At 38.0% G+C, this 24537-nt stretch overlaps 1 protein-coding gene across 1 annotated transcript in view; it reads left to right on the top strand.

The window, feature by feature from the left end:
* FAM135A (family with sequence similarity 135 member A) overlaps positions 1 to 24537 on the top strand; it is a 106300-nt gene that overhangs the window by 56835 nt on the left and 24928 nt on the right. Inside the window, exons 9-13 of the mRNA XM_065888666.1 lie at positions 28 to 77; positions 5968 to 6123; positions 19953 to 20026; positions 21365 to 21519; positions 21736 to 24097. Coding sequence (XP_065744738.1) covers positions 28 to 77; positions 5968 to 6123; positions 19953 to 20026; positions 21365 to 21519; positions 21736 to 24097 — 2797 coding nt within the window. The remainder of the gene's footprint in view (positions 1 to 27; positions 78 to 5967; positions 6124 to 19952; positions 20027 to 21364; positions 21520 to 21735; positions 24098 to 24537) is intronic.

Raw genomic sequence — 24537 nt, 5'->3', positions numbered from 1 at the left:
CCTCCAATTACTCTTTACTCCTTTCAGAGGAAATGGATGTGGAAGCGCGACTTACTGAATTATGTGAAGAAGTCAAGGTACTTGCATTTTTAAAATTCACGTTACCAAGTTATTTGAGTGGATTCTGTTTTCTAAGTATTTTATTGAACAAAATATTAATTATTTATCCTTTCTAAAATGCAAAGATAAAATTGTTGATCTAGGTAGAAACACAGTTGATCAAACAACATTTGACTTGAACGTGAAGTTAAATTAACTTTAAAATGTATATTATTGTGCATATAAATGAAATAGCAAAGACAATTAACTGATCAGAAGTGTCCTTTTTCTCTTATTAGTTCACTCAAAGAATTTCTGGAAAAATTTTTTTAAGCATTATTTAAACTTACATATTTTTGTAAAGTGATATTGTTTAGAAATGAAAGTTTGTTTTATTTCAAGAGATCAGTTTGTCTCAGACCATTTTTCCATTAGTTCATTCTTGCAATTAAATTGAATAGATTTTTATTTTTTCTTTTTCTTCCCCATGGAACTGTTTTGACTATTTTAGGATCCCTATGTATTTCACTCTTGTTTAGCTACGTTAATGGAAGAAATCGGAGACATGAATCAAACAAAAATATATTGACTTCGGGTTGTATTTCTGTATGTAAATTTAAATGAGGACTTGACTCCTTTGGAAAAGGTATTTACCTTCTCCTTGTAAAATTATACATAGGCAGGAGCACTAAGGTCATTATAATAGTTGCCCCAAAGAATTATATACGCTTAGAAATAATCTTAATAAGATGTTTGTGATTAATATGGGAAAAAAATCCACAGTGTTTCACTGACATATTAAAGGAAATTTGGATGAATAAACATTTATGATACTCCCAGACAGAAAGGTGAACAATCTCTGAAAGATCCAGTTTTTCTCAAGTTAATAATATTAATGCGTCTATATCAAAATCCTGTTGGAAACTTTAAACTTATGTTAAAGATCACTTAAAGAAAGGTAAGGATGACTAAGAAAAACTTTTGAATAATAATAATATAGAGGGACTTGCCCAAGTGGATGCTAACATATATATATATAAAACTACAGTTATGGAAATAGAGTAGGACTTCTCTAAAAGACTAGAAAGACAAATCAATGAAACTAAATAGCACTGAAACAGTCACTAAATATGTTTAAGAATTGAATATATGATAAAATATCGGCTTACATAAATAGTGTGGTAAAATACCATACCGTAGAAGAAAATTCTAAATGGACTTGAAGAGTTAAATGTCCAGAAAAATTTGGAAGATAAATTTACATATACATGTATATATAAACAATCTGATCTTAGGATATGAAATAACTTTTTCAGAGTCATGGTATAAAAGACAAAATAAGGTATTGATGATTTGAAACTTCTTTAAAACAAAATAAAATATAAATAAAGTTGAAAGGAAGCAATAAACTGGAAGAAAATATTTGCAGTACTTAAAAGTGGCAAATGATTAATACTCACAATATATAAAGAGGTCCTATGCGTCAGTTTCAAAACACCCCCCAGGAAAAAGGGATATGCATAGAGGCAATGTACAAAATGCAGTTCTTAGTAGAACAAGTTAGCTACATAGGTGACATTAAGTCTTACTGAAAACCAGGGAAATGCATATTTAAACAATAAAAGGGGTTTTTGACCATGAAATTTGCAAAAATGAAAGTGACTGCTAATCTGCATTGTTGATAAGGGTGTAGGGAAACTAGTATCTGCCTATGCTGTTGGTGAGGGTAGAAACTGGTACATTTTTTAGGTCACTTCATCAGTCTATTCTGAAAACATCTATTAAAAACACATGCTCTGCCACAAAACAGTTTTTCTTTAGGACTCTGTCCCGCAGAAGTGCTAATACATCTCAACAGACATAAAGAATTATCAGTTCCCATGTAGCCATTTGAAAGGATTAGGCAAGTCTCTATGCATTGACATGGATTCTTTAATTTAAGATATATGTGTTCATCTATGATGCAAGGTACTGTTTTCATGCTGAAAAGCTCTCTAGGATATATTAATTGAAAAAATAGGGACTTCCCTGGCAGTCCAGTGGTTAAGACTTCGCCTTCCAATACAGGGTGTTCTGTAGGATCCCTGATCCGGGACCTAAGATCCTACATGCCTCAGGGCCAAAGAACCAAAATGTAAAACAGAAACAACGCTGTAACAAATTCAATAAAGACTTTTTAAAAAATGGTCCATGTCAAAAATCTTTAAAAGAAAAAAAAGAAAAAATAAGTTGGAAAAATATGAGTATGATTTTTATATGATAATAAAAGCTCTATGTATTTGATCATATTTGTGTGATTAGATTACATATAAAATACTTGAAACGATATGTATACACACATACATATACATTTCAAACTTAACAAAAATACAGAAAACAGGGCTTCCCTCGTGGCGCAGTGGTTGAGAGTCTGCCTGCCAATGCAGCGGACATGGGTTCGTGCCTCGGTCCGGGAAGATCCCACATGCCGCGGAGCGGCTGGGCCCATGAGCCGTGGCCGCTGAGCCTGCGCGTCCGGAGTCTGCGCTCCGCAGCGGGAGGGGCCACAACAGTGAGAGGCCCGCGTACCGCAAAAACAACAACAAAAAAAACAATAGCGTGAAGGATGGGGCTGTGAAGGAAAAGTTTTATTCTTTATATCCATCTGTACTGTTAAAAAATTATATGTATTCAGATATTACTAATAAATTTTTATGTACTCGTATTTAATTTCAGCATTTAAATGGACGTCATAAAATTTAACGTAAACCATGGTAAACTTTGACAGCATATAGAATACACAAGAGGTGGAAAAATAAGAGGTCTTACAAAGAGGTCTTACAAATCGTTAAGGAAACCTGCTATTCCCCATTTTTCATATTAATATAGGTTAGACACCAAATTACAAAAACTGCTAATAAGTATATGAAAAAGATTTAATCTAATTATCAAAGAACCCAAAATTTAAATATTCTGACATCATTTTTAACCTAGCTGTGATTTTTTTTTTTTTTTTTTTTTTTTCTTGCGGTACGCGCACCTCCCACTCTTGTGGCCTCTCCCGTTGCGGGGCACAGGCTCAGCGGCCATGGCCCACGGGCCCAGCCGCTCCGCGGCATGTGGGATCTTCCCGTACCGGGGCACGAACCCGTGTCCCCTGCATCGGCAGGCGGGCTCTCAACCACTGCGCCACCAGGGAAGCCCTAGCTGTGATTTTTTTAATAGCAACGTAATGCTTACTGAGATGCGCTGAGATACAGATTCTCGTACCTCGTAGATCTTTCTCAGAGATTAGTTTGGCAGTATGTATCCAAAGCCAAAAAGAGTATTTCTTCTCAATTTATACCAAATAAACAGAAATTCATATGTAGTGTAACTTATAATATTGTAAAACATTAACCTAAATAAATCCCCAACAGTAGGACAATGGTTAAAGAAATCATGGGACACTCATAATCTAAAAAAGTTGTACAGCCTTAAAAATGTTGCTTTCAACAAATGTTTGATGATGTAGGGAAATGCTCATACTGTGTTATCCAGTGAAAATGGCATAAAGCTATATATGATTCTGGTTTTTTCCTCTCTATAACTGAAAAAAATTGAAGACTATAAACTAAACTTTATTTTTTTCTTTTTTGCTTTCCCCCATTTCCAAGTCTATTAAAATAAGCACCATTTTATAATCAAACAAGGTCAGTGAGTGCTATGAATAGGACAAAATAATGAATGTTATTTGAAAAAAATATATAAATGTAAGATCTTATTATTCCTACATTTATACATATAAAAGATCTTGTCAAACTTAATTCTGATTTCCTTTTTAATATAAAAAAGAAATAATTGTTTATATTTTGACACTTACTGTAAAGAGTTATATAAACCAAAGGAGTAATTTATACCCGAAGGGATGCTTTTCCCAATAATGAAAATACTAAAAGTCCTTTCTCAGAACCTTGGTGCCATGATCCCTGAGAAATACAATTAATAAATACAAGGTATCTAGATAGCCTTGCTCTCTGGAGGAGAATTAGTTCTACTTGTGTGTAGATTATACTAGGTGTAGCATTGCTTGCCTTATGTAGTGCTATTTAATCACTGTCAAATACTTATTCTAGTCTTCTTTTCCTAACTCCATTAAATTCATTCCTGAAACAATACTGCATGTTTCAGCTTCTTTATAGTACATCTTAATCTTTTGTGTGTTCTTAGGAGACATGAGAAACTTGTTAGCTTCATTTCTAATAACAATTATAAACCATTTCCTGGGGCAGAACACCTCTGTAGAATTTCTGTGTATGTTGATGAATCAGTACTTCCATCTGTTGACTCTATTAGCTTCCATTCCAGAATTCTGGAATTTGTCAGCGTTTTCTGAGTTTGTCCTTGTATTCTGGGAGCATTTTCCTTATCCGAGGCCTATAATTCCTTATTCATTCATTCATTTATTCGTCCAGTATTTATTGAGTGACTACTGTGTACCGGTAACCAGAGTCACAAAAGTGAATAAGACACGATCCCTTCCTTTCTTACTAATGCTGCTGAGTTTTTGTTTTAACTGTTCTCTTAGTTAAGAAGATAAATGGAAGCTTGGTTTGGGTTGGGGAAGAAAAGCCTGCTGGATTGCAGACTTCAAAAAGAAGCCAATACAAACTGAGAAAAAGAGGGTCATATGTGATAAGCAACATTTGGGGGTTTTGTTTGTTTTTAGAAAGGGAGGGTGCAGTGCAGTTTGGGACACGTTGAACTGTCCAAGTACAGTCATCCAGTAGATGCTGGATCTAGAGCTCGGGGAGATGTGATCCAGAGCCATAAATGAGGCCATCATTGGTGTGTAGGTGGGAATGGCTGTCAGCTTCAATCTGAGCAGACTTCTTCCATCTTTACAGTAGGAAAATGAGATCAGCACCCATGTATGTATTTAAAGTAGATTTCTTAGTGTTACTAGTAATTAAGGACAGATTTTTGCATCAAGATACTACCTCCCTGAAGACTGACTGCTGCCTCAGTGTATTGAAGAAAAGCCTGTCCTCATGATAAAAATGCTTGACCAAAGAGAAACATCATTCTGACTTATAGTCCTTTTTATTCTTTGTTTAGAAGTTCTTATTTTATCAATTCAAGAAGACCAAATGCCTTTTAGAAGATTCTGCATCTCATTCAGTACTCTTAACTTCCATCATCAGTATAGGTGAATATTTAAATAAAGGGGATAATTTAATACCACTATTAGAACACTCATAATAGTATATTGTAATCATTTACCCACTTTTCTTTCCTCATTAGACTGGGAACTTTTCATTTTAATCTTGGTGTCTGTAGAATGTAGGCCCTAGCATGTAAAATGTGCGCAGTAAATACTGGGTGAGTGAATTGTTAGAAAAGAGAAGGAAAGAAGTGTTCGACAGCTCTATGAAAGGATTCCCGCAAGCAAAATAAAATCTAGGAGCACAGGTGTGAGGGCAAAGCAGTACTTTAGAGAGTGTCTCAGTCCTTTCTGAGGAGGTACGGATCTTTTAAGTACTTTACTTAGCTGATGGGGAAAAGAATCAGATTTTAAGATTTCATCATCTTTCAAAATTTTTATAACTTTCATCATGATTTGTACATTGTGTTTAAAATTCCCAGTATTTTAGTGTTTGAATTTGATCATGTTCTATAGAATCCTGATTTGTAACTTTAGACTATGATGTTATTTCAGTAACAAGATACCTCCGGTATTGAAATATTGGTTAAATGGTCGAAAAGTGCTGTAATAACTATCAGATAGAAAAAAGCCATGGGTCAGTTGGTCTCTCTCCACCACACATGCAAGCGCGCACACACATATGCAAGCGCGCACACACCCATTTTTTAAAACTAAAAATTTGCCTTTGTATTCTCAGTAATATATATAGGTGTGTTATGGTAATTCTCAGAGAGCAGTAAAGGTTTTTTCCCTTGTCATTTCAGAAAATAGAGAATCCTGATGAACTGGCAGAACTTATAAATATGAATCTCGCACAACTTTGCTCACTTCTAATGGCTTTATGGGGACAGTTTCTGGAAGTTATAACACTACATGAAGAGCTAAGACTAGTACTAGCACAAGAGCACCATACTTTGAGGGTAAGTTTAAAAAAAGTGATGTTAGAGCATTTTAATGAGTACAGTAAGTCCCCTACATACGAATCTTCAAGTTGTGAACTTTGAAAGATGCGAACACGTGTTCGCGTGTCCAGTCACGTAAGTTAGGTCACGTTTCTGGCTGTGTTGTCACGTGCGTGCATCCTCTACAAGTGGTTGTGCTTTTGTGTATTTTACTGTACTGTACTGTATAGAATACAGTAGCATAGTACCTTTATTTCAAGCGTACGATGTCCGGAAGCAAGTGTAAAAACAGTGGTGATGTAGCTGGTACTGCTAAGAAGCGCCAACTGGTGGACTGCACTACTGTACTTTTCACGGTACTGTACTGTAAGATCAAAAATGTTTTCTTTATTTTTTGTGTTTGTTCTTTATATAGTATTTGTGTGAAAAGTACTATAAACCTATTACAGTACAGTACTATATAGCTGATTGTGTTAGTTGGGTACCTAGGCTAACCTTGTTGGACTTACAAACAAATCGGCCTTATGAACACACTCTCGGAACAGAACTCGTTCATACGTAGGGGACTTACTGTGTCGCTTTCTATTTCTCCCTTCAGATCTGTTAGTATTTGCTTAATATATTCATGTGTTCTGGTGTTGAGAACATATATATTTACAGTTGGGAACTCCCTGGCAGTCCAGTGGTTAGGACTTGGTGCTTTCACTGCAGTGGCCTGGGTTCAATGCCTTTTTAGGGAACTAAGATGCCACAAGGTGCATGGCACAGCCAAAAATAAATAAATAAATAAATAAGGTCAAGTTGATTGATACGGTTGTTTAATCAATATTCTGGATTAACTTTTTTTTCCTGTATCAGTATTTTAAAGACATACCTTTATCATCCATCCTCCATAATCTCGGATGAGAAATCAGTTGTCATTTATATTGTTGTTTCCCTCCATCTGCTGTTATAATTTTCTCCTTATCTTTGGTTTGAAGCAGTTTGACTCTGACGGTGCCTTGTTGTAGTTCTCTTTATATTGCTTGTAGTTTATATATTTTCTTTATATTTATCTAAATATATATTTATATATTTTCTTGGTATTTATCTTTATGTTTATTTATCTCGTGATTTGCCGAGATCCTCATATCTGCAGGGTGATATTTTTATCAAAATGTTAGCCATTAGAACTACAGAATTTTTCTGCCCCAGTTTTCTCCTCTACTCTCTCTCTCTCTGGCACTCTGATTTCAATTATGTTACACTATTTGATATTATTTTGTTTCTTAGTAGTTTTTCTCTGTGCTCTTCAGAGTGAATAATTTCTGTTCTTCCATCTTTGAATTCACTAACTCATTTCTGTAGTGCCTAATCTGCTCTAACTCTTCTCTAGTAAAATTTTCATTTCAGATATATACTTTTTACTTCCAAAATTTGCCTTCGGTTCTTTTCTTTTTTTAATCATTTCATTTTTCTGCTAAGGTTCCTCATCTCTTCATTCATTATGACCAGCTTCTCCCAGTCATTGGCCAGTTTATACTTATGGCTTGAAAGTACTTGCCTGAACTTCTGGTTTCTGATCCAGCTTTAAGAGGCTTGGACTTCATCACTCCCTTTCTAACAACAAGAAAAGAGCTGAACAAACCAAATATCAACACACCTTTTTAGGTCCATTAGAGAACCGAGGCCACGGGATAAACTCCTGACCCCCAAACTGGAGAGATGGCTAGCCAGTTACAGAGAATCACATCTTACCAAAGCAGAAACCAACCCATGAACAGAAGTCACCAGGAGCCAGTACCAGGAGAGCAAAACTTAAACTGTAATTGATGAATTTCTGGAGGCTCAGTGTGAACAAGCTTGAGTTAATAACTCCAGGAGGGCCCAGTCTTAGGGGACACCCACACTTCTATGAGTTTTAGCTCCAGGAACCCTACCAGGTTCACATAGTTCAAATCAGAGAAATCCCCTCATGCAGGGAGAGGGGAAAATAGCCATTTGTCTGTCTAGAAAGCCACTGTCTTTCTAGAGTCCAGCTGACCTGGGGGACCCAGCTCCAGCCCTCTCTAGCCTTTCACTTGGGGGAAGGAAAATACCCAACTTATACATTATTAGGGATTTGCAAATTAAAGCAACAGTGAGATACCATGCACACCTGTGAGGCTGACTAAAATTGAAAACACTGACAGCACTAAATATTGGTGAAGATGTGGAGCAACAGGAACTCTCATTCATTGCTGTTGGGGATGCAAAATGATGCAACCACTTTGGAAGACAGTTTGACAGTTTCATATAAATCTAAACATACTCTTACATAATAATCCAGCTACCATGCTCTTTGGTATTTACCCAAATTAGTTAAAAACTTAGGTCTGCACAAAAACCTGCACTCAGATATTTACAGCAACTTTTTTTTTATAATTGCCAAAACTTAGATGCCCTTCATCAGGTGAATGGTTAAACAAACTGTTGTGTAGTTACACGATGGAATATTTTTCAGTAATAAAAAGAAATAAGCTATCAAACCATGAAAAGACATAGAGAAACCTTAAAAGTATATCACTGCTAAATGAAAGAAGCCAATCTGAAGAATTACCTACTATATGATTCCAATTCTGTGACATTCTGGAAAAGGAAAAACTATAAATAAATAATCAGTGGTCGCCAGGGGCTCAGGGGGATTGGGAGAGAGTCTAGTGGGTGGAGCATAGGAGACTTTTAGGGCAGTAAAACTGTTCTCTATGATATCGTAATGGTAGATACGTGTCACTATACATTTGTCAAAGCCCATACAATTCACAACAACAAGGGTGAACCTTAATGTAAACGATGGACTTTAGTTAATAATAATGTATCAATATTGGTTCGTCAGTTATAACAAATGCATCACCATAATACAAGATGTAAATAATAGGAGAAACTTGGGGGCTTGAGGTATAATTGGAACTCCCTATACTTTCTGATCAAATTTTCTCTAAACCTAAAACTGCTCTGAAAAACCTAGTCTATTAATTATTTAAAAAGAGAAAGAAAAGTACTTGCCTGCTAATTCTAACACCTAGATTATCTTGGAGTCTACTTCTACTAACTTCTTTTATCTCTTGGTTGTAAGTTACATCTTCCAGCTTCTTTGCATGTCTAGTTGATGTTCTTCAGTGCTTGAAACAGTTGCTCCTGTATCTTGTGCAGTTTTGTAAGTTGTTTTCAGTAGAGTCAATCCAATACTACTTGCTCTGTCATGGTCTAAGTAGAAGTTAAATGGTGCTTTTCAACCATGGCTGTACCTTAGAATCACCTAGGGAACTTTAAAACTTACCAGTGCTGAATGGGGCCCAGGCATGGGTAATTTTTTAAAATTAAGTGATTAACAGGGTTAGGCTTTTTCCTGAATACGAGCATTCTACTAGGGGGAGTGGGAAATGAAATCTGGCCTCTCCTCCCTGGAGGCAGGTTGTATCTGCCTGTGGAAGGAGCACCTTTTTGTTTTTGTTTTGAATATAGTTCCCTGGGCTATACAGTAGGACCTTGTTGTTTATCTGTTCTATATATACTAGTTTGCATCTGCAAATCCCAAACTCCCACTGCTTCCCTCCCCCAACCCCCTCCCGCTTGGCAACCGCAAGTCTGTTCTCTAGTCTGTGAGTCTGTTTGTGTTTCATAGATAAGTTCATTTGTGTCCTATTTTAGATTCCACCTATAAGTAATATCATATGATATTTGTCTTTCTCTGTCTGACTTATTTCACTTAGTATGATCATCTCCAGGTCCATCCATGTTCCTGCAAATGGCATTATTTCATTCTTTTTTACAGCTGAGTAGTATTCCATTGTATATATGTACCACATCTTCTTCGCGCATTCATCTGTCAGTGGACATTTAGGTTGCTTCCATGTCTTGGCTATTGTGAATAGTGCTGCAAGGAACATTGGGGTGCATGTATCCTTTTGAATTAGAGTTTTCTCCAGATATATGCGCAGGAGTGGGATTGCTACGTTATATGGTAGTTCTGTTTTTAGTTTTTTGAGGAATCTCCATTCTGTTCTGAAGGAGCACTTTTTTGAATTTGCCCTTTAAAGCTTCCATATGGATCAGCAGGACCCTGGATTCTAATGTGTAGCCACTAGCTTCCCCTAACAAGGGTGGAGGGTCAGGAATTCTTATTAACTTTTACGGAGATTTTAAGATCATAATGTTTTCAAGTGTATTGATGCTTTCTGTGCTCTAGAAGAGGGAAAGAGTTAGAAATAACTTGTATAGCCATCCTTTCCCACTTAAAGGTTTCTTTACAATGATGTGTTATCTATTCAAAATATTACGCAGTTTGCATTTTTAAGAACTCATCTCTAAAACTACTTCATCTGATATCCCTTCAGTACAGCTGTATCAGTGAACCTTAATATATTAAGCTCTATCTTTTTTAACAAAGTAGAAGTACTTTCTGAGAACATACTGTTTATTTATAATACTTAGTTTGATGCCGTTTATTTCCTGTTTTGCAAGGTTTAGGCAGACTCCCATTGTTAATGTAATTATTAACATAAAATTTATTATAGCTTTTATGTGTATATACAAAAAACATGCCCAGAATTTTCAAGAAATAAGTCTACCCAAAAGTGAATTTTGTTATCATCCAATATGTGCTTCCTAAAGGGCTGATTTTTTCCTTAAATTATTTTTGACCATTTTAAATGAAAACTTTCTAGTGTGCTTCATGGTTGCTTACCTTCTGAAGTAGAGTATATGGAACCTAATTTAGCCCTTTCAAAGTGACTTAGTTATCATTATGAATCTTGTGTAATGTATTCTGCTTTAATAGTACACTGGTGTCCTGTGCTTTCAAAAATGTCTGGACAGTAGATCCTCCATTAGAGAGGCCCAAGTTATATTAATTTTTTAACTTATTTTATCTGCTTTTTATGGGAATTTTCTAGGTTTTCTTTAAGAGGGGCCTTTTTGTTTCAGCATCAAGTTCTTATTTCCTTTGCCTAGTATACTTATGTATACTTAATGCCTATATATACTATGTATACTCTACTTCTCCTTCTCCCTTGGTTTCATTTGCTCTTTATAATGTACTGTGGATTGAGAAAACAAATAACTTAAACCAGTAGGGGTTGCATCTAACAGTAGGCATAAATCAGGTTTGTATAAAAAGAACTTAAAGAACATTTGTTCAGATAGACTCATCCACCAGAGGGCAGACAGCAGAAGCAAGAAGCACTACAACCCTGCAGCCTATGGAACAAAAACCACATTCACAGAAAGATAGACAAGATGAAAAGGCAGAGGTAATGTACCAGATGAAGGGACAAGGTAAAACCCCAGAAAAACAACTAAATGAAGTGGAGATAGGCAACCTTCCAAATAAAGATTTCACAATAATGATAGTGAAGGTGATCCAGGACCTCGGAAAAAGAATGGAGGCAAAGATCGAGAAGATGCGAGAAATATTTAACAGAGACTTAGAAGAATTAAAGAATAAACACCTAGAAGAATTAAAGGACAAACAAACAGAGGTGAACAATACAATAACTGAAATGAAAAATACACTAGGAGAAATCAATAGCAGAATAACTGAGGCAGAAGAACAGATAAGTGACCCGGAAGACAGAATGGTGGAATTCACTGCCGTGGAACAGAATAAAGAGAAAAGAATGAAAAGAAATGAAGACAGCCTAAGAGACCTCTGGGACAACATTAAATGCAACAACATTGGCATTATAGGGGTCTCAGAAGGAGAAGAGAGAGAGAAAGGACCCAAGAAAATATTTGAAGAGATTATAGTCGAAAATTTCCCTAATATGGGAAAGGAAATAGCCACCCAAGTCCAGGAAGCACAGAGAGTCCCAGGCATGATAAACCCAAGGAGAAATACACCGAGACACATAGTAATAAAATAGACAAAAATTAAAGACAAAGAAAAATTATTGAAAGCAACAAGGGAAAAACGACAAATAACATACAAAGGAACTCCCATAAGATTAACAGCTGATTTCTCAGCAGAAACTCTACAAGCCAGAAGGGAGTGGCATGATATATTTAAAGTGATGAAAGGGAAGAACCTACCACCAAGACTACTCTACCCGGCAATGATCTCATTCAGATTCGATGGAGAAATCAAAAGCTTTACAGAGGAAGCAAAAGCTAAGAGAATTCAGCACCACCAAACGAGCTCTACAACAAATGCTAAGGCACTTCTCTAAGTGGGAAACACAAGAGAAGAAAAGGACCTACAAAAACAAACCCATAACAATTAAGAAAATGGTAATAGGAACGTACATATCAATAATTACCTTAAATGTAAATGGATTAAATGCCCCAACCAAAAGACACAGGCTCGCTGAATGGATGCGAAAATAAGATGCACATATATGCTGTCTACGAGAGACCCACTTCAGACCTAGGGACACATACAGACTGAAAGTGAGGGAATGGAAAAAGATATTCCATGCAAATGGAAATCAAAAGAAAGCTGAAGTGGCAATACTCATATCAGATAAAATAGACTTTAAAATAATGAATGTTACAAGAGACAAGGAAAGACACTACCTAATGATCAAGAGATCAATCCAAGAAGAAGATGTAGCAATTATAAATATATATGCACCCATATATACATGGTGCTCCCATATATATATGGTGCTTATGTATTGAGGTGCTCCTAAACATAGGAGCACCTCAGTACATAAGGCAACTGCTAACAGCTCTGGAAGAGGAAATCAACAGTAACACAGTAATAGTAGGGGACTTTAACATCTCATTTACACCAATGGACAGATCATCCATAATGAAAATAAATAAGGAAGGACAAGCTTTAAATGACACAACAGACCAGATAGATTTAATTGGTATTTATAGGGCATTCCATCCAAAAACAGCAGATTACACTTTCTTCTCAAGTGCACATGGAACATTCTCCAGGGTAGATCACATCTTGGGTCACAAATCAAGCCTCAGTAAATTTAAGAAAATTGAAATCATATCAAGCATCTTTTCCGACCACAACGCTATAAGATTAGAAATCAATTACAGGGAAGAAAACGTAAGATACACAAACACATGGAGGCTAAACGATACGTTACTAAATAACCAAGAGATCACTGAAGAAATAAAAGAGGAAATCAAAAAATAGCTAGAGAAAAATGACAGTGAAAACACGACGATCCAAAATCTGGGATGCAGCAAAAGCAGTTCTAACAGGGAAGTTTACAGCAATACAATCCTACCACAAGACACAAGAAAAATCTCAAATAAACAATCTAACCTTACGCCTTAAGAAACTGGAGAAAGAAAAACAAACGAAACCCAAAGTTAGCAGAAGTAAAGAAATCATAAAGATCAGAGTAGAAATAAATGAAATAGAAACAAAGAAAACAATAGCAAAGATCGATAAAATGAAAAGCTTGTTCTTTGAGAAGATAAACAAAATTGATAAACCATTAGCCACGCTCATCAAGGAAAAGAGGGAGAGGACTCAAATCAATAAAATTAGAAATGAAAAAGGAGAAGTTACAATAGACACCGCAGAAGTACAAAGCATCCTAAGAGACTACTACAGGCAACTCTATGCCAATTAAATGGACAACCTGGAAGAAATAGACAAATTCTTAGAAAGGTATAACCTTACAAGACTGAACCAGGAAGAAATAGAAAATATGCACAGACCAATCACAAGTAATGAAATTGAAACTATGATTTAAAATCTTCCAACAAACAAAAGTCCAGGACCAGATGGCTTCACAGGTGAATTCTATCAAACATTTAGAGAAGAGCTAACACCCATCCTTCTCAAACTCTTCCAAAATATAGCAGAGGGAGGAACACTCCCAAACTCATTCTACAAGGCCACCATCACCCTGATACCAAAAACGGACAAAGATAACTACAAAAAATGAAAATTACAGACCAATATCACTGATGAATATAGATGCAAAAATCCTCAACAAAATACTAGCAAACAGAATCCAACAACACATTAAAAGGATCATACACCATGATCAACTGGGATTTATCCCAGGGATGCAAGGATTCTTCAATATATGCAAATCAATCAGTGTGATACACCATATTAACAAAGTGAGGAATAAAAACCGTACGATCATCTCAGTAGTTGCAGAAAAAGCTTTTCACAAAATTCAACACCCATTTATGATAAATAGTCTCCAGAAAGTGGGTACAGAGGGAACCTACCTCAACATAATAAAGGCCATATATGACAAACCCACAGCAAACATCATTCTCAATGGTGAAAAACTGAAAGCATTTCCTCTAAGATCAGGAACAAGACAGGGATGTCCACTCTCACCACTGTTATTCAGCATAGTTTTGGAAGTCCTAGCCACAGCAATCAGAGAAGAAAAAGAAATAAAAGGAATACAAATTGGAAAAGAGGAAGTAAAACTGTCACTGTTTGCAGATGACATGATACTATACATAGAGAATCCTAAAGATGCCACCAGAAAACTACTAGAGCTGATCATTGAATTTGACAAAGTTGCAGGATACAAAATTAATGCACAGAAATCTCTTGCATTCCTACACACTGATGATGAAACATCTGAAAGAGAAATTAAGGAAACACTCCCATTTACCATTGCAACAGAAAGAATAAAATACCTAGGGAGGCAAAAGACCTGTATGCAGAAAACTATAAGATACTGATGAAAGAAATTAAAGATGATACAAACAGATGGAGAGGCATACTATGTTCTTGGTTTGGAAGAATCAATATTTTGAAAATGACTCTACTACCCAAAGCATTCTACAGATTCAGTGCAATCCCTATCATATTACCAATGGCATTTTTTACAGAACTAGAACAAAAAAATCTTAAAATTTGTCTGGAGACACAGAAGACCCCCAATAGCCAAAGCAGTCTTGAGGGAAAAAAACGGAGCTGTAGGAATCAGACTCCCTGACTTCAGACTATACTACAAAGCTACAGTAATGAAGACAATATGGTACTAGCACAAAAACAGAAATATAGATCAATGGAACAGGATAGAAAGCTCAGGGATAGACCCACGCACCTATGGTCAACTAATCTATGACAAAGGAGGCAAGGATATACAATGGAGAAAAGACAGTCTCTTCAGTAAGTGGTGCTGGGAACACTGGACAGCTACATGTAAAAGCTACACTCCCTAACACCATACACAAAATTAAAATCAAAATGGATTAAAGACCTAAATGTAAGACCGGACACTATAAAACTCTCAGAGGAAAACATAGGAAGAACACTCTTTGACATAAATCACAGCAAGATCTTTTTTGATCCACCTCCTAGAGTAATGGAAATAAAAACAAAAATAAACAAATGGGACCTAATGAAACTTAAAAGCTTTTGCAAAGCAAAGGAAACTACAAACAAGATGAAAAGACAACCCTCAGAACGGGAGAAAATATTTGCAAACAAATCAACAAAGGATTAATCTCCAAAATATATAAACAGCTCATGCAGCTCAATATTAAAAAAAACAAACGACCCAATCCAAAAATGGGCAGAAGACCTAAATAGACATTTCTCCAAAGACATACAGATGGCCAAGAAGCACATGAAAAGCTGCTCAACATCACTAATTATTAGAGAAATGCAAATCAAAACTACAATGAGCTATTACCTCACACTGGTCAGAATGGCTGCCATCAAAAAGTCTACAAGTAATATATGCTGGAGAGGGTGTGGAGAAAAGGGAACCCTCCTACACTGTTGGTGGGAATGTAAACTGATACATCCACTAAGGAAAACAGTATGGAGGTTCCTTAAAAAACTAAAAATAGAATTACCATATGACCCAGCAATCCCACTACTGAGCATATACCCAGAGAAAACCATAATTCAAAAAGACACATGCACCCCAATATTCATTGCAGCACTATTTACAATAGCCAGGTCATGGAAGCAACCTAAGTGTCCATCGACAGATGAATGGATAAAGAACATGTGGTACATATATACAATGGAATATTACCCGCCATTAAAGGGAACGAAATAGTGCCATTTGCAGAGCCGTGGATGGACCTAGAGACTGCCATGCAGAGTGAACTAAGTCAGAAATAGAAAAACAAATATCGTACATTAACACATATATGTGGAACCTAGAAAAATGGTACAGATGAAGCAGTTCGCAGGGCAGAAATAGTGACACAGATGTAGAGAACAAATGTACGTACACCAAGCAGGGACAGTGGTGGGGCGGGGGTGTGGGATGAACTGGGAGATTGGGATTGACATGTATACACTAATAGGTATAAAACAGATAACTAATAAGAACCTGCTGTTTAAAAACATAAATTACATTCAAAACAAGAAACATTTGTTCAGTGAACATTTGTGAGGTGCCTTCTTTCTTCAAGGCAACATAGATAATATATCACATATTTGGACTCTGCACTACAGATTAGAATCTAACCTGGATGAGCATGTATAAAATTACTATAGTAAATATTATAATAGTAAGTTTTTAATATATTAAATTATAATATAGTTATATTAATAACTACTTATTAAAATTATTATAGTAAGCATTGCTTAGCAATTTAAACAACCTATTAGGGTGAACATAGATAAAGGAACATTTAACTCTTTAAAGCACTATAAACACCCATTGTGAACCCTTAAAGCCTTTTTTTTAATGTCCTAGTTAAATTTTGAATAGTTGATATTGCCAAATAGGTGGATTCTTTAAAATTAGGGTACATACTCAAAACGTGTCTTACAGTTATATATGTATATACCAAAGTATTAATATCTGTTACTCATATCCTGAGTTTGTAAATTTGACATTTTTTTTCTGTGCCTGCCTTTTGCCCAGAATTCAGCTGTGCTGCCATCAGGTGGCAGTGATGCCTTAGAGATGGCCTCACAGTGCTGTGCCAGCCTTCTTCCTCACGGGTTGCCACTGCCTGGAAATCAGGGCAGGAGAAAGTTCAGACAGAGAGCCTCGTCTGGGAGCAGAGAGGAAAGGAAAGACTTTATGATAACAGGGAGTCTTAATGCAGAAGGGAAGGGATCAGTGGTTGGAGCACAAGTCTTGACACTTTTCTCAGGTCTTTATTTGAATCCCATGTGTACCACAGCCCAGCTATGTTGTCTTGCCTCACTTGTTAAATGAAGATATATCCACTTCGTAAGGTTTTTATATGGTTCAAATCAAAGAATGAAACGAAAGTGCTTAGCACAGAGCCTGGTAGGGAGGATGCTGTCCAGAAATGATGGTTCTTATCGTAGGGATCAGGGAAGGTAGGGAGGCAGGCCCAGCTGCAGCTGCAGGAATCCAGATGACTTCAGGCTGCATTTCTTTACACTTTACAGCCCTCAGGGAAAATACCTCTAACAGACAGACAGACAGGCAGGCAGGCAGATAAGTTTTCCTCATGTCTCCCTTAGTGTTGGAGAGGAAGAAGGGGCCGTCAGCAGCATTTGAAGGTGAAGACAGTTGCGTCCTTCCCACAGATGTTTCGTTGCCCCCTGTCAACTTGTCCCTCTGAAGACCTAGTCTCACCAACTCAGGGAGACAAGCTTAGGAACTCAGAAACTCAACTGGCTATAACTTGACGAATAAAATGTTTCTCCAATTCACTGTACATTTTTTTTTTTTTTTTGGCTGCATTGGATCTTCATTGCTGCATGCTTCTGTGCACGCATTTCTCTAGTTGCGGTGAGCGGGGGCTACTCTTTGTTGCGGTGCATGGGCTTTTCCTTGTGGTGGCTTCTCTTGTTGGGGAGCACGGGCTCTAGGCGCACGGGCTTCAGTAGTTGTGGCACGTGGGCTCAGTAGTTGTGGCTCGCGGGCTCTAGAGTGCAGGCTCAGTAGTTATGATGCACGGGCTTAGTTGCTCCGCAGCAGGTGGGATCTTCCCAGACCAGGGCTGGAACCCGTGTCCGCTGCATTGGCAGGCAGATTCTTAACCACTGCACCACCAGGGAAGCCCTGAGAAGTGTACAAATTTGTTTAATATAAGTTTTATGTGACAAGGTAGCCTTCCTAAGGAAACGAAGACCCAAAGAAACAGACCTGAGTATTTTATGATAGGCTTGATGAAAAGTTGACAGTTCATGAAGGAATATGATAGGTTAAGGAGTATGAAGTAATTGTAGTAAACTGAGGGAATTTATTAGCAAGGCCTGTTTGTAGGCTTCTTCTTGCCATTCCTTTGTTTTGGGAGATAAGAATGGACGTTACATCCTCTGGGTATAGTGAGGGCACCTCTCACATGAGGGTTTTATGACCTGTTTTAGGGGAGAAGGGTTGGTGAGGAGGTCAGGGTGACTTTCCTGCTCTTCCTTTTCTTAAATTTCTTCACCTTAAGATATTCAGTATGCCAAGGTGCCATAATTTGGGGTAGCGTGTCCAGAACCCCATCACCGCCAGCCTCTCCTCTCTTTTTTAAAATACAAGGGGGAGCGTACAATACATAATTTTCTGCATTTGGCTTTTAAAATATTTGACTCTTTTTTTGAATATGTTTTTTTTGGCTGCGTTGAGTCTTTGCTGCTGCCCGCAGGCTTTCTCTAGTGGTGGTGAGCGGGAGCTACTCTTCGTTGCAGTGAGCGGGCATCTCATTGCAGTGGCTTCTCTTACTGTGGAGCACGGGCTGTAGGCGTGCAGGTTTCAGTAGTTGCAGCACGCTGGCTCAGTAGTTGGGGCACATGGGCCCTAGAACATGCAGGCTTCAGCAGTTGTGGCGCGTGGGCTCAGTAGTTGCAGCGCGAGGGCTCTAGGCCGTGTGGGCTTCAGTAGTTGTGGTGCGGGCTTCAGTAGTTGTGGCTCGCAGGCTCAGTAGTTGTGGCACACAGGCTTAGTTGCTCCGTGACATGTGGGATCTTCCCAGACCAGGGCTCGAGCCCATGTCCCCTGCATTGGCAGGTGAATTCTTAACCACTGCGCCACCAGGGAGGCCCCTCATTGTACATTTAAAACCAAAGACCCCTAAGTTGTACTTCCCTTTAGAAAAAAATCTTAGGTGTAATATAATTCCAAGATATAATATCATTTCTCTCTCCTCCATGTACCCTCAAACAAAATATCTTTTCCATCCCCTTACTGTTGCTCCAGTGCTGACAAAGCCTTTCCTGCAGTTAGAAATGAAAGGCTCAGAATACAAATATGATGGAAGAAATATTCAACTACCAGTATTTACCAAGTACTTGCTTCTGTAACATACCAAGACATATTTTGGGGGGATAGCAAAGATCACCCAAAACACAGTTCCTACTCTAATGTGTTCCTACACATTAGGAGGGGAGACAGTTCACGTTTACAATTATTTTAAGAAAAAATGTGGTGAGTGCTACAGTGGTAATTGTAATAGCTTATATTTATAGACACTTTCCAGATTAAAAACTGCTATCAAATACATTATCTTGTTTATTCTTTGCAATAACCCCCTATGAAGAATAAGTATTAAGTGTAATTGAAAAGGAGTCATCGAGGCTCCAAGGTGAAATGCCGAAGGTCACAGAGCCAGCAAGTCCACCATCAGCTCAGCTGGTGTGTACTGGGATGCCTGGCACACAGCACCAGGGAGTGCTAGCTGATCCCACCATTCTTCTGTGCACTGGATGCTGTTCTTGGTGTGGGGATGTAGTGGTAAATAAGACAGACAGAATCCCCATCTTCAAGGAGGATGAATGGTGGATCCATAATGTAAAACGAAATTTCTTACCTACATTCTATTCTTTCTTTTAACTCTTGCGGTAAGTACCAAAATACAGTGCTTTGGCCACCCTAAGGAGGGAGAGTAATTCTCACAGGGATGGTTATGGAGGGCCTCGCAAAGGGGGTTTCTTTCCCTGCCACCCAATTCCTGATTGACTTTTTAAATGTGCCATGTTATTCATACTCCCTTTTGGAATTTTCCAGGTGCGCAGATTTTCTGAGGCATTCTTTTGTTTTGAACATCCAAGAGAAGCTGCCATTGCATACCAGGAACTTCAGTGAGTAGCATAAATCCAAAATTTAAATGATTCTATTTCCTTTTACATAAGATATCATCTCAGAATTTATCAGCGACAGAATATACAATATTTACAATGAAAGAAATCAGGAGAATTTGAAGTTTAGAAAGCTCCTGTTTAGTCCAATTGCATTTAATCTTATGCATTACTTCACTAAAGACCCCGCCCTTACATAAAGAAGTGTACTGTGCCGTTACCCCTCCCCACACAGATCTACCCCACCCTTGGGAGTCCCACGCAGCCCTGGCTCCAGCCTTTCATTTGGCCGTCGTGTTGTATTTTTATCTTCACAGGTCAGAATCTCTTACATTTATCGTTATGTATTACATATTTTCACAGGTAGTCTGACTGGCACTTCCTGCTGTTATGCAAAAGATTTACAATTCAAATATCCTGAGTAGATGCCTTCCACTTTCCCTACTGAGTACATTTAGATCTGGTTTTCTTTGGCTTTAAAGAATATTTTGAGGACATTATGTTGAGTGAAAGAAGTCAGACATAAAAGAGTAAAGAATATATGACTCTGTTTATATGAAGTTCTGGAACACATAAGACTAAGGTGGAGCAAGTCAGAAGAGTGGGTGTCTTGGTGTCGACTTGGGCTGGGAGTTTGCCTGGAAAGACGTGAGAGTACTCTCTGGACAGGTGGAAAATGTTCTGTGTCGCGTGTCCGTTTGTCAGAATGGTGCAGCCAAGATTTGTTCGTTTCAGTGCATGTGAAGTATATGCCCCAACAGACAACTCTCAATAATCATAGGGTGTGTAGGTAGGCAGTGAGTGGAGGTACAGACAAAGCAAGAAGGGAAAACGTTTGTTGGTGGGGCTTATGGTGCTGTTCTGTGTACTTTGATTTGTTTCAAATTTTCCGTAAGAAAGTTTTTTAAAAAAAACTATTTTGCATTAGAAAGTTATATACCTTTTTTAAAATTGCTGTTAATTGTATTCATCAGTACGTGTTAACTTTTTTTTTCAACATTATCATCAAATCGTTAGCAGGCATTTGAGCTTTTGGTCTTTCTCCTCTATGCTATTCTCAGCTAATTAGGATGTTCAGACAGTAAGCACAGATGACTCACTTTGAAATGACATTTAAAAGTATAGAAGAGTATAATGAAATTAAATAATTTATCAGTAAACAATAATTTTATTAGTAATTTTTGTCAACAAACCATAATTTTCATCGTACCAGTTTTTATCTCTGATCAAGGAGCTCTTTCGTAAGGAGGTTGTCTTGAGGAGGGGTGGTCCTGGAGAGACGATGAGGTGAAATTGGTGTGATTGTCTAGATTGCAGTCTGACGTAAGACATGTTTTTCAGTGCTCAGAGTCACCTCCAGATGTGCACCGCTCTCAAAAATACTTCCTTCTGCAGCTGTCTCCCACCCCTGCCTATTGAGTGTAGTGAATTAGATGGAGATCTCAATTCATTACCTGTGATCTTTGAAGACAGGTATTTAGATGCAGTTACTGAAGGTAAGTGTAATCTAACTAAAATATGTAAGCTGTGTGTGTCATTTTCAGTATATTCTAATATACATAAAGCCATTCCTTAATGTGGGGCTGTTTTCCCCCCTCCAGTTTTATTTATTTTTGAGGATATTAGAAAGTTATAGTCAGAGAAAGTAGTCTTGATCATATGAGTTCTTATACCTCGTTTTAAACCTGAATTTCTTTTTCTTTGGATAAAAGACTTAGATGCACCCTGGATGGGAATTCAGAGTCTTCAGAGATCAGAGTCCAGTAGAATGGATAAATGTGAGACTGAAGAAAGCTCTCTAGCTGGACTTTCCAGCCCAGAGTTGAAAGTCAGACCTGCTGGGGCCTCCAGTTTTTGGTCTACAGAAGGTGAAAAGCAGCTAACAAAGTCTCTAAAAGGAAAGAATGAAGAATCAAATAAATCCAAGGTTAAGGTTACTAAGCTCATGAAAACAATGAAACCTGAGAACACAAAAAAATTAATAAAACAGAACTCTAAGGATTCTGTGGTTTTGGTAGGCTACAAATGTTTGAAAAGTACAGCATCAAATGATCTCTTTAAAAGCTTTGAAGGCAATCCTTCACATAGTCAGAAGGAAGGTCTGGACACCACAATATGTGGATATAATTTTGACCTAAAGACCTACATCAGACAGACAAGTCAAAAGGAAGCTAGCTATTTGCCAGCTAATACAGAGAGAACTGAACAAAAGTCTCCAGATATTGAAAATATGCAACCAGACCTGTTTGATCCTTTGAACTCTGGCAGCCTAAATCTTTGTGCAAATTTGTCCATTTCAGGTAAACTTGATATCTCCCAGGACGATAGTGAAATTGCACAAGTGGAACACAGTGTGGCATCCAGAAGTTCATCAGATGATTGCCATGATCATCAAACTGCCCCCACTTCGGGAGTTAGGACAATTGAAGTAAAGCCCTGTAATAAAGACCCTTTCAGTGGAGAGAAAATAACTGTTAAAATAGGACCTTGGACAGAGCTTCGACAAGATGAAGTATTTGTGGATAGTTTACAACTACCCAACTTTGAGTCCTTAGAATCTAACGGTAAATCTAAATCTATAGAACTAACACTTGAAAAGGAAGCTTTGCAGGAAGCAAAGTGTCGTTCTGTTGGAGAATCATTAGCTAAGCTAAGAAGTAACCAACCTGCTTCTTCTACAAGAGAATATCATGTTGTAGTGAGTGGAGACTCAATTAAGTTACCAGATATTAGTGCCACGTGTGCCTCGTCTCGGTTCTCAGATTCAGGTGTGGAAAGTGAACCAAGCTCTGTCGCAACACATCCAAACCCTGACCTAGTCTTTGAAACTGTACAAGGGCAAGGTCTTTCTAATAACGAAAGGTTATTTCCTCAGCTTTTGATGAAGCCGGATCATAATGTAAAGTTTTCAGTAGGCAGCCACTGTACTGAGAGCACAAGTGCTTTCAGTGAGATCCAGTCATCCTTAACGTCCATAAACTCTCTGCCTTCTGACGATGAGCTGTCACCTGATGAAAATCCTAAGAAATCTGTTGCACCTGAATGCCACCTAAGCGATAGCAGAACCGTGTTGAATCTAGGAACAATTGATGTGCCAAAATGTGACGATAGGAAAAAGTCAAGTATTATCTTGCAACAGCAGAGTGTCGTGTTTTCAGGGCATTTGGACAATGAAATGATAGCAATACATTCCTTAAATTCAAGCACTAAAGACCCTTTACAATTTGTTTTTTCAGACGAAGGTACTTCCAGTGATGTGAAAAGTAGTTGCAGCTCCAAACCTAACTTGGACACTTCGTGTAAAGACTCCCAGAGCCCTGATAAATCTAGTGACCCCGCAGGGACCGCAGTTCCGTTAAGTTCAGGACTGGTTTGTTCAGGCACCCCTTGTGTCATTTCAGGTTCCATTTCTACCAGGACAGACGTCAGTGAAGATAGAACTGTGAAAAGAAAAAATAGCGATGCGTTAAATCTCAAACAAATGTATTCAGAAGCCCCTACGGTTAAAGATGAAACGCACCTGGGTACAGGTGACCCTTTTTCAGCCAGTCCTGATATGGTAAAGCAAGGGCTTGTGGAAAATTATTTTGGCTGTCAGAGCAGTACAGATACTTCTGACACGTGTACTATTAGCTACAGCAATTCAGTTAGCCCTCAGAAGGAAGCTTCTGACAAAGAAATTAGTCACCTTCAGCAGGACCAGGATAAAGAGGAGGAGGAGGAAGAGCAGGACCAGCAAATGGTTCAAAACGGGTATCATGGGGAGACAGATGACCCCGCCCCAGGTGGGGCGGTACGTGCTCACTGGGCAGACCGAGGCGCCCCGGGAGGAGAAGGGTCTGTCAAATCCGGAAGGATTAGCACCGACCATCCGAGGGATGGTATATCTGTGCCTACCGTCTGTACCTCCGGCTGTCTGTCCTTCCCATCTGCACCACGAGAGTCTCCTTGCAGTGTTAAGTATTCTTCTAAGAGTAAATGTGATGCCATTACAAAACAGCCAAGCAGCGCTTCTTACAACTTCACCTCATCACTGTCCTGGTATGAAAATTCACCAAAACCTCAAATACAAGCGTAAGTAATGGAGCACAATAGCACGTGCTACTAGAGAGAGAGAGAGAGAGAGAGAACATATATGTATATTTCTCCGGTAACATACATATTTCATGTTCTCTGGTTTCTGTAATACAGAAAGTGCTTCTTCGATTAGCTGTCTGAAATGGAGCAGTGAACTCACTGTGCTCTTTGACAGACAGACCTGCAGTTCCCAGTATGATTGTCCTGTTCTGTAGGCTCGACTTGCCTGATACAGATTTTCCATTGGTAAATTTATGGTAGAAGTATGGAATAATTGAGACTAAAACCCTTTTTTTTCCCATCAATACCTCATCTCTCCCCTGGTTAACTCCCAGACAAAAGTTAGGTTTTATATCTAGCAAATAAGGACAATATTAGATAATTGCTAGAAACTTCCTAAAGCCTACCAGACTTAGATTGCCTCAGCTAAGTCAGTG

The sequence above is a fragment of the Phocoena phocoena genome, chromosome 12 (genome assembly GCF_963924675.1).
Source record: "Phocoena phocoena chromosome 12, mPhoPho1.1, whole genome shotgun sequence".
In the NCBI taxonomy this organism is placed as follows: domain Eukaryota; kingdom Metazoa; phylum Chordata; class Mammalia; order Artiodactyla; family Phocoenidae; genus Phocoena; species Phocoena phocoena.
Note: the sequence above shows the minus strand (reverse complement) of the source record. Positions and strands in the feature narration are given on the sequence as shown.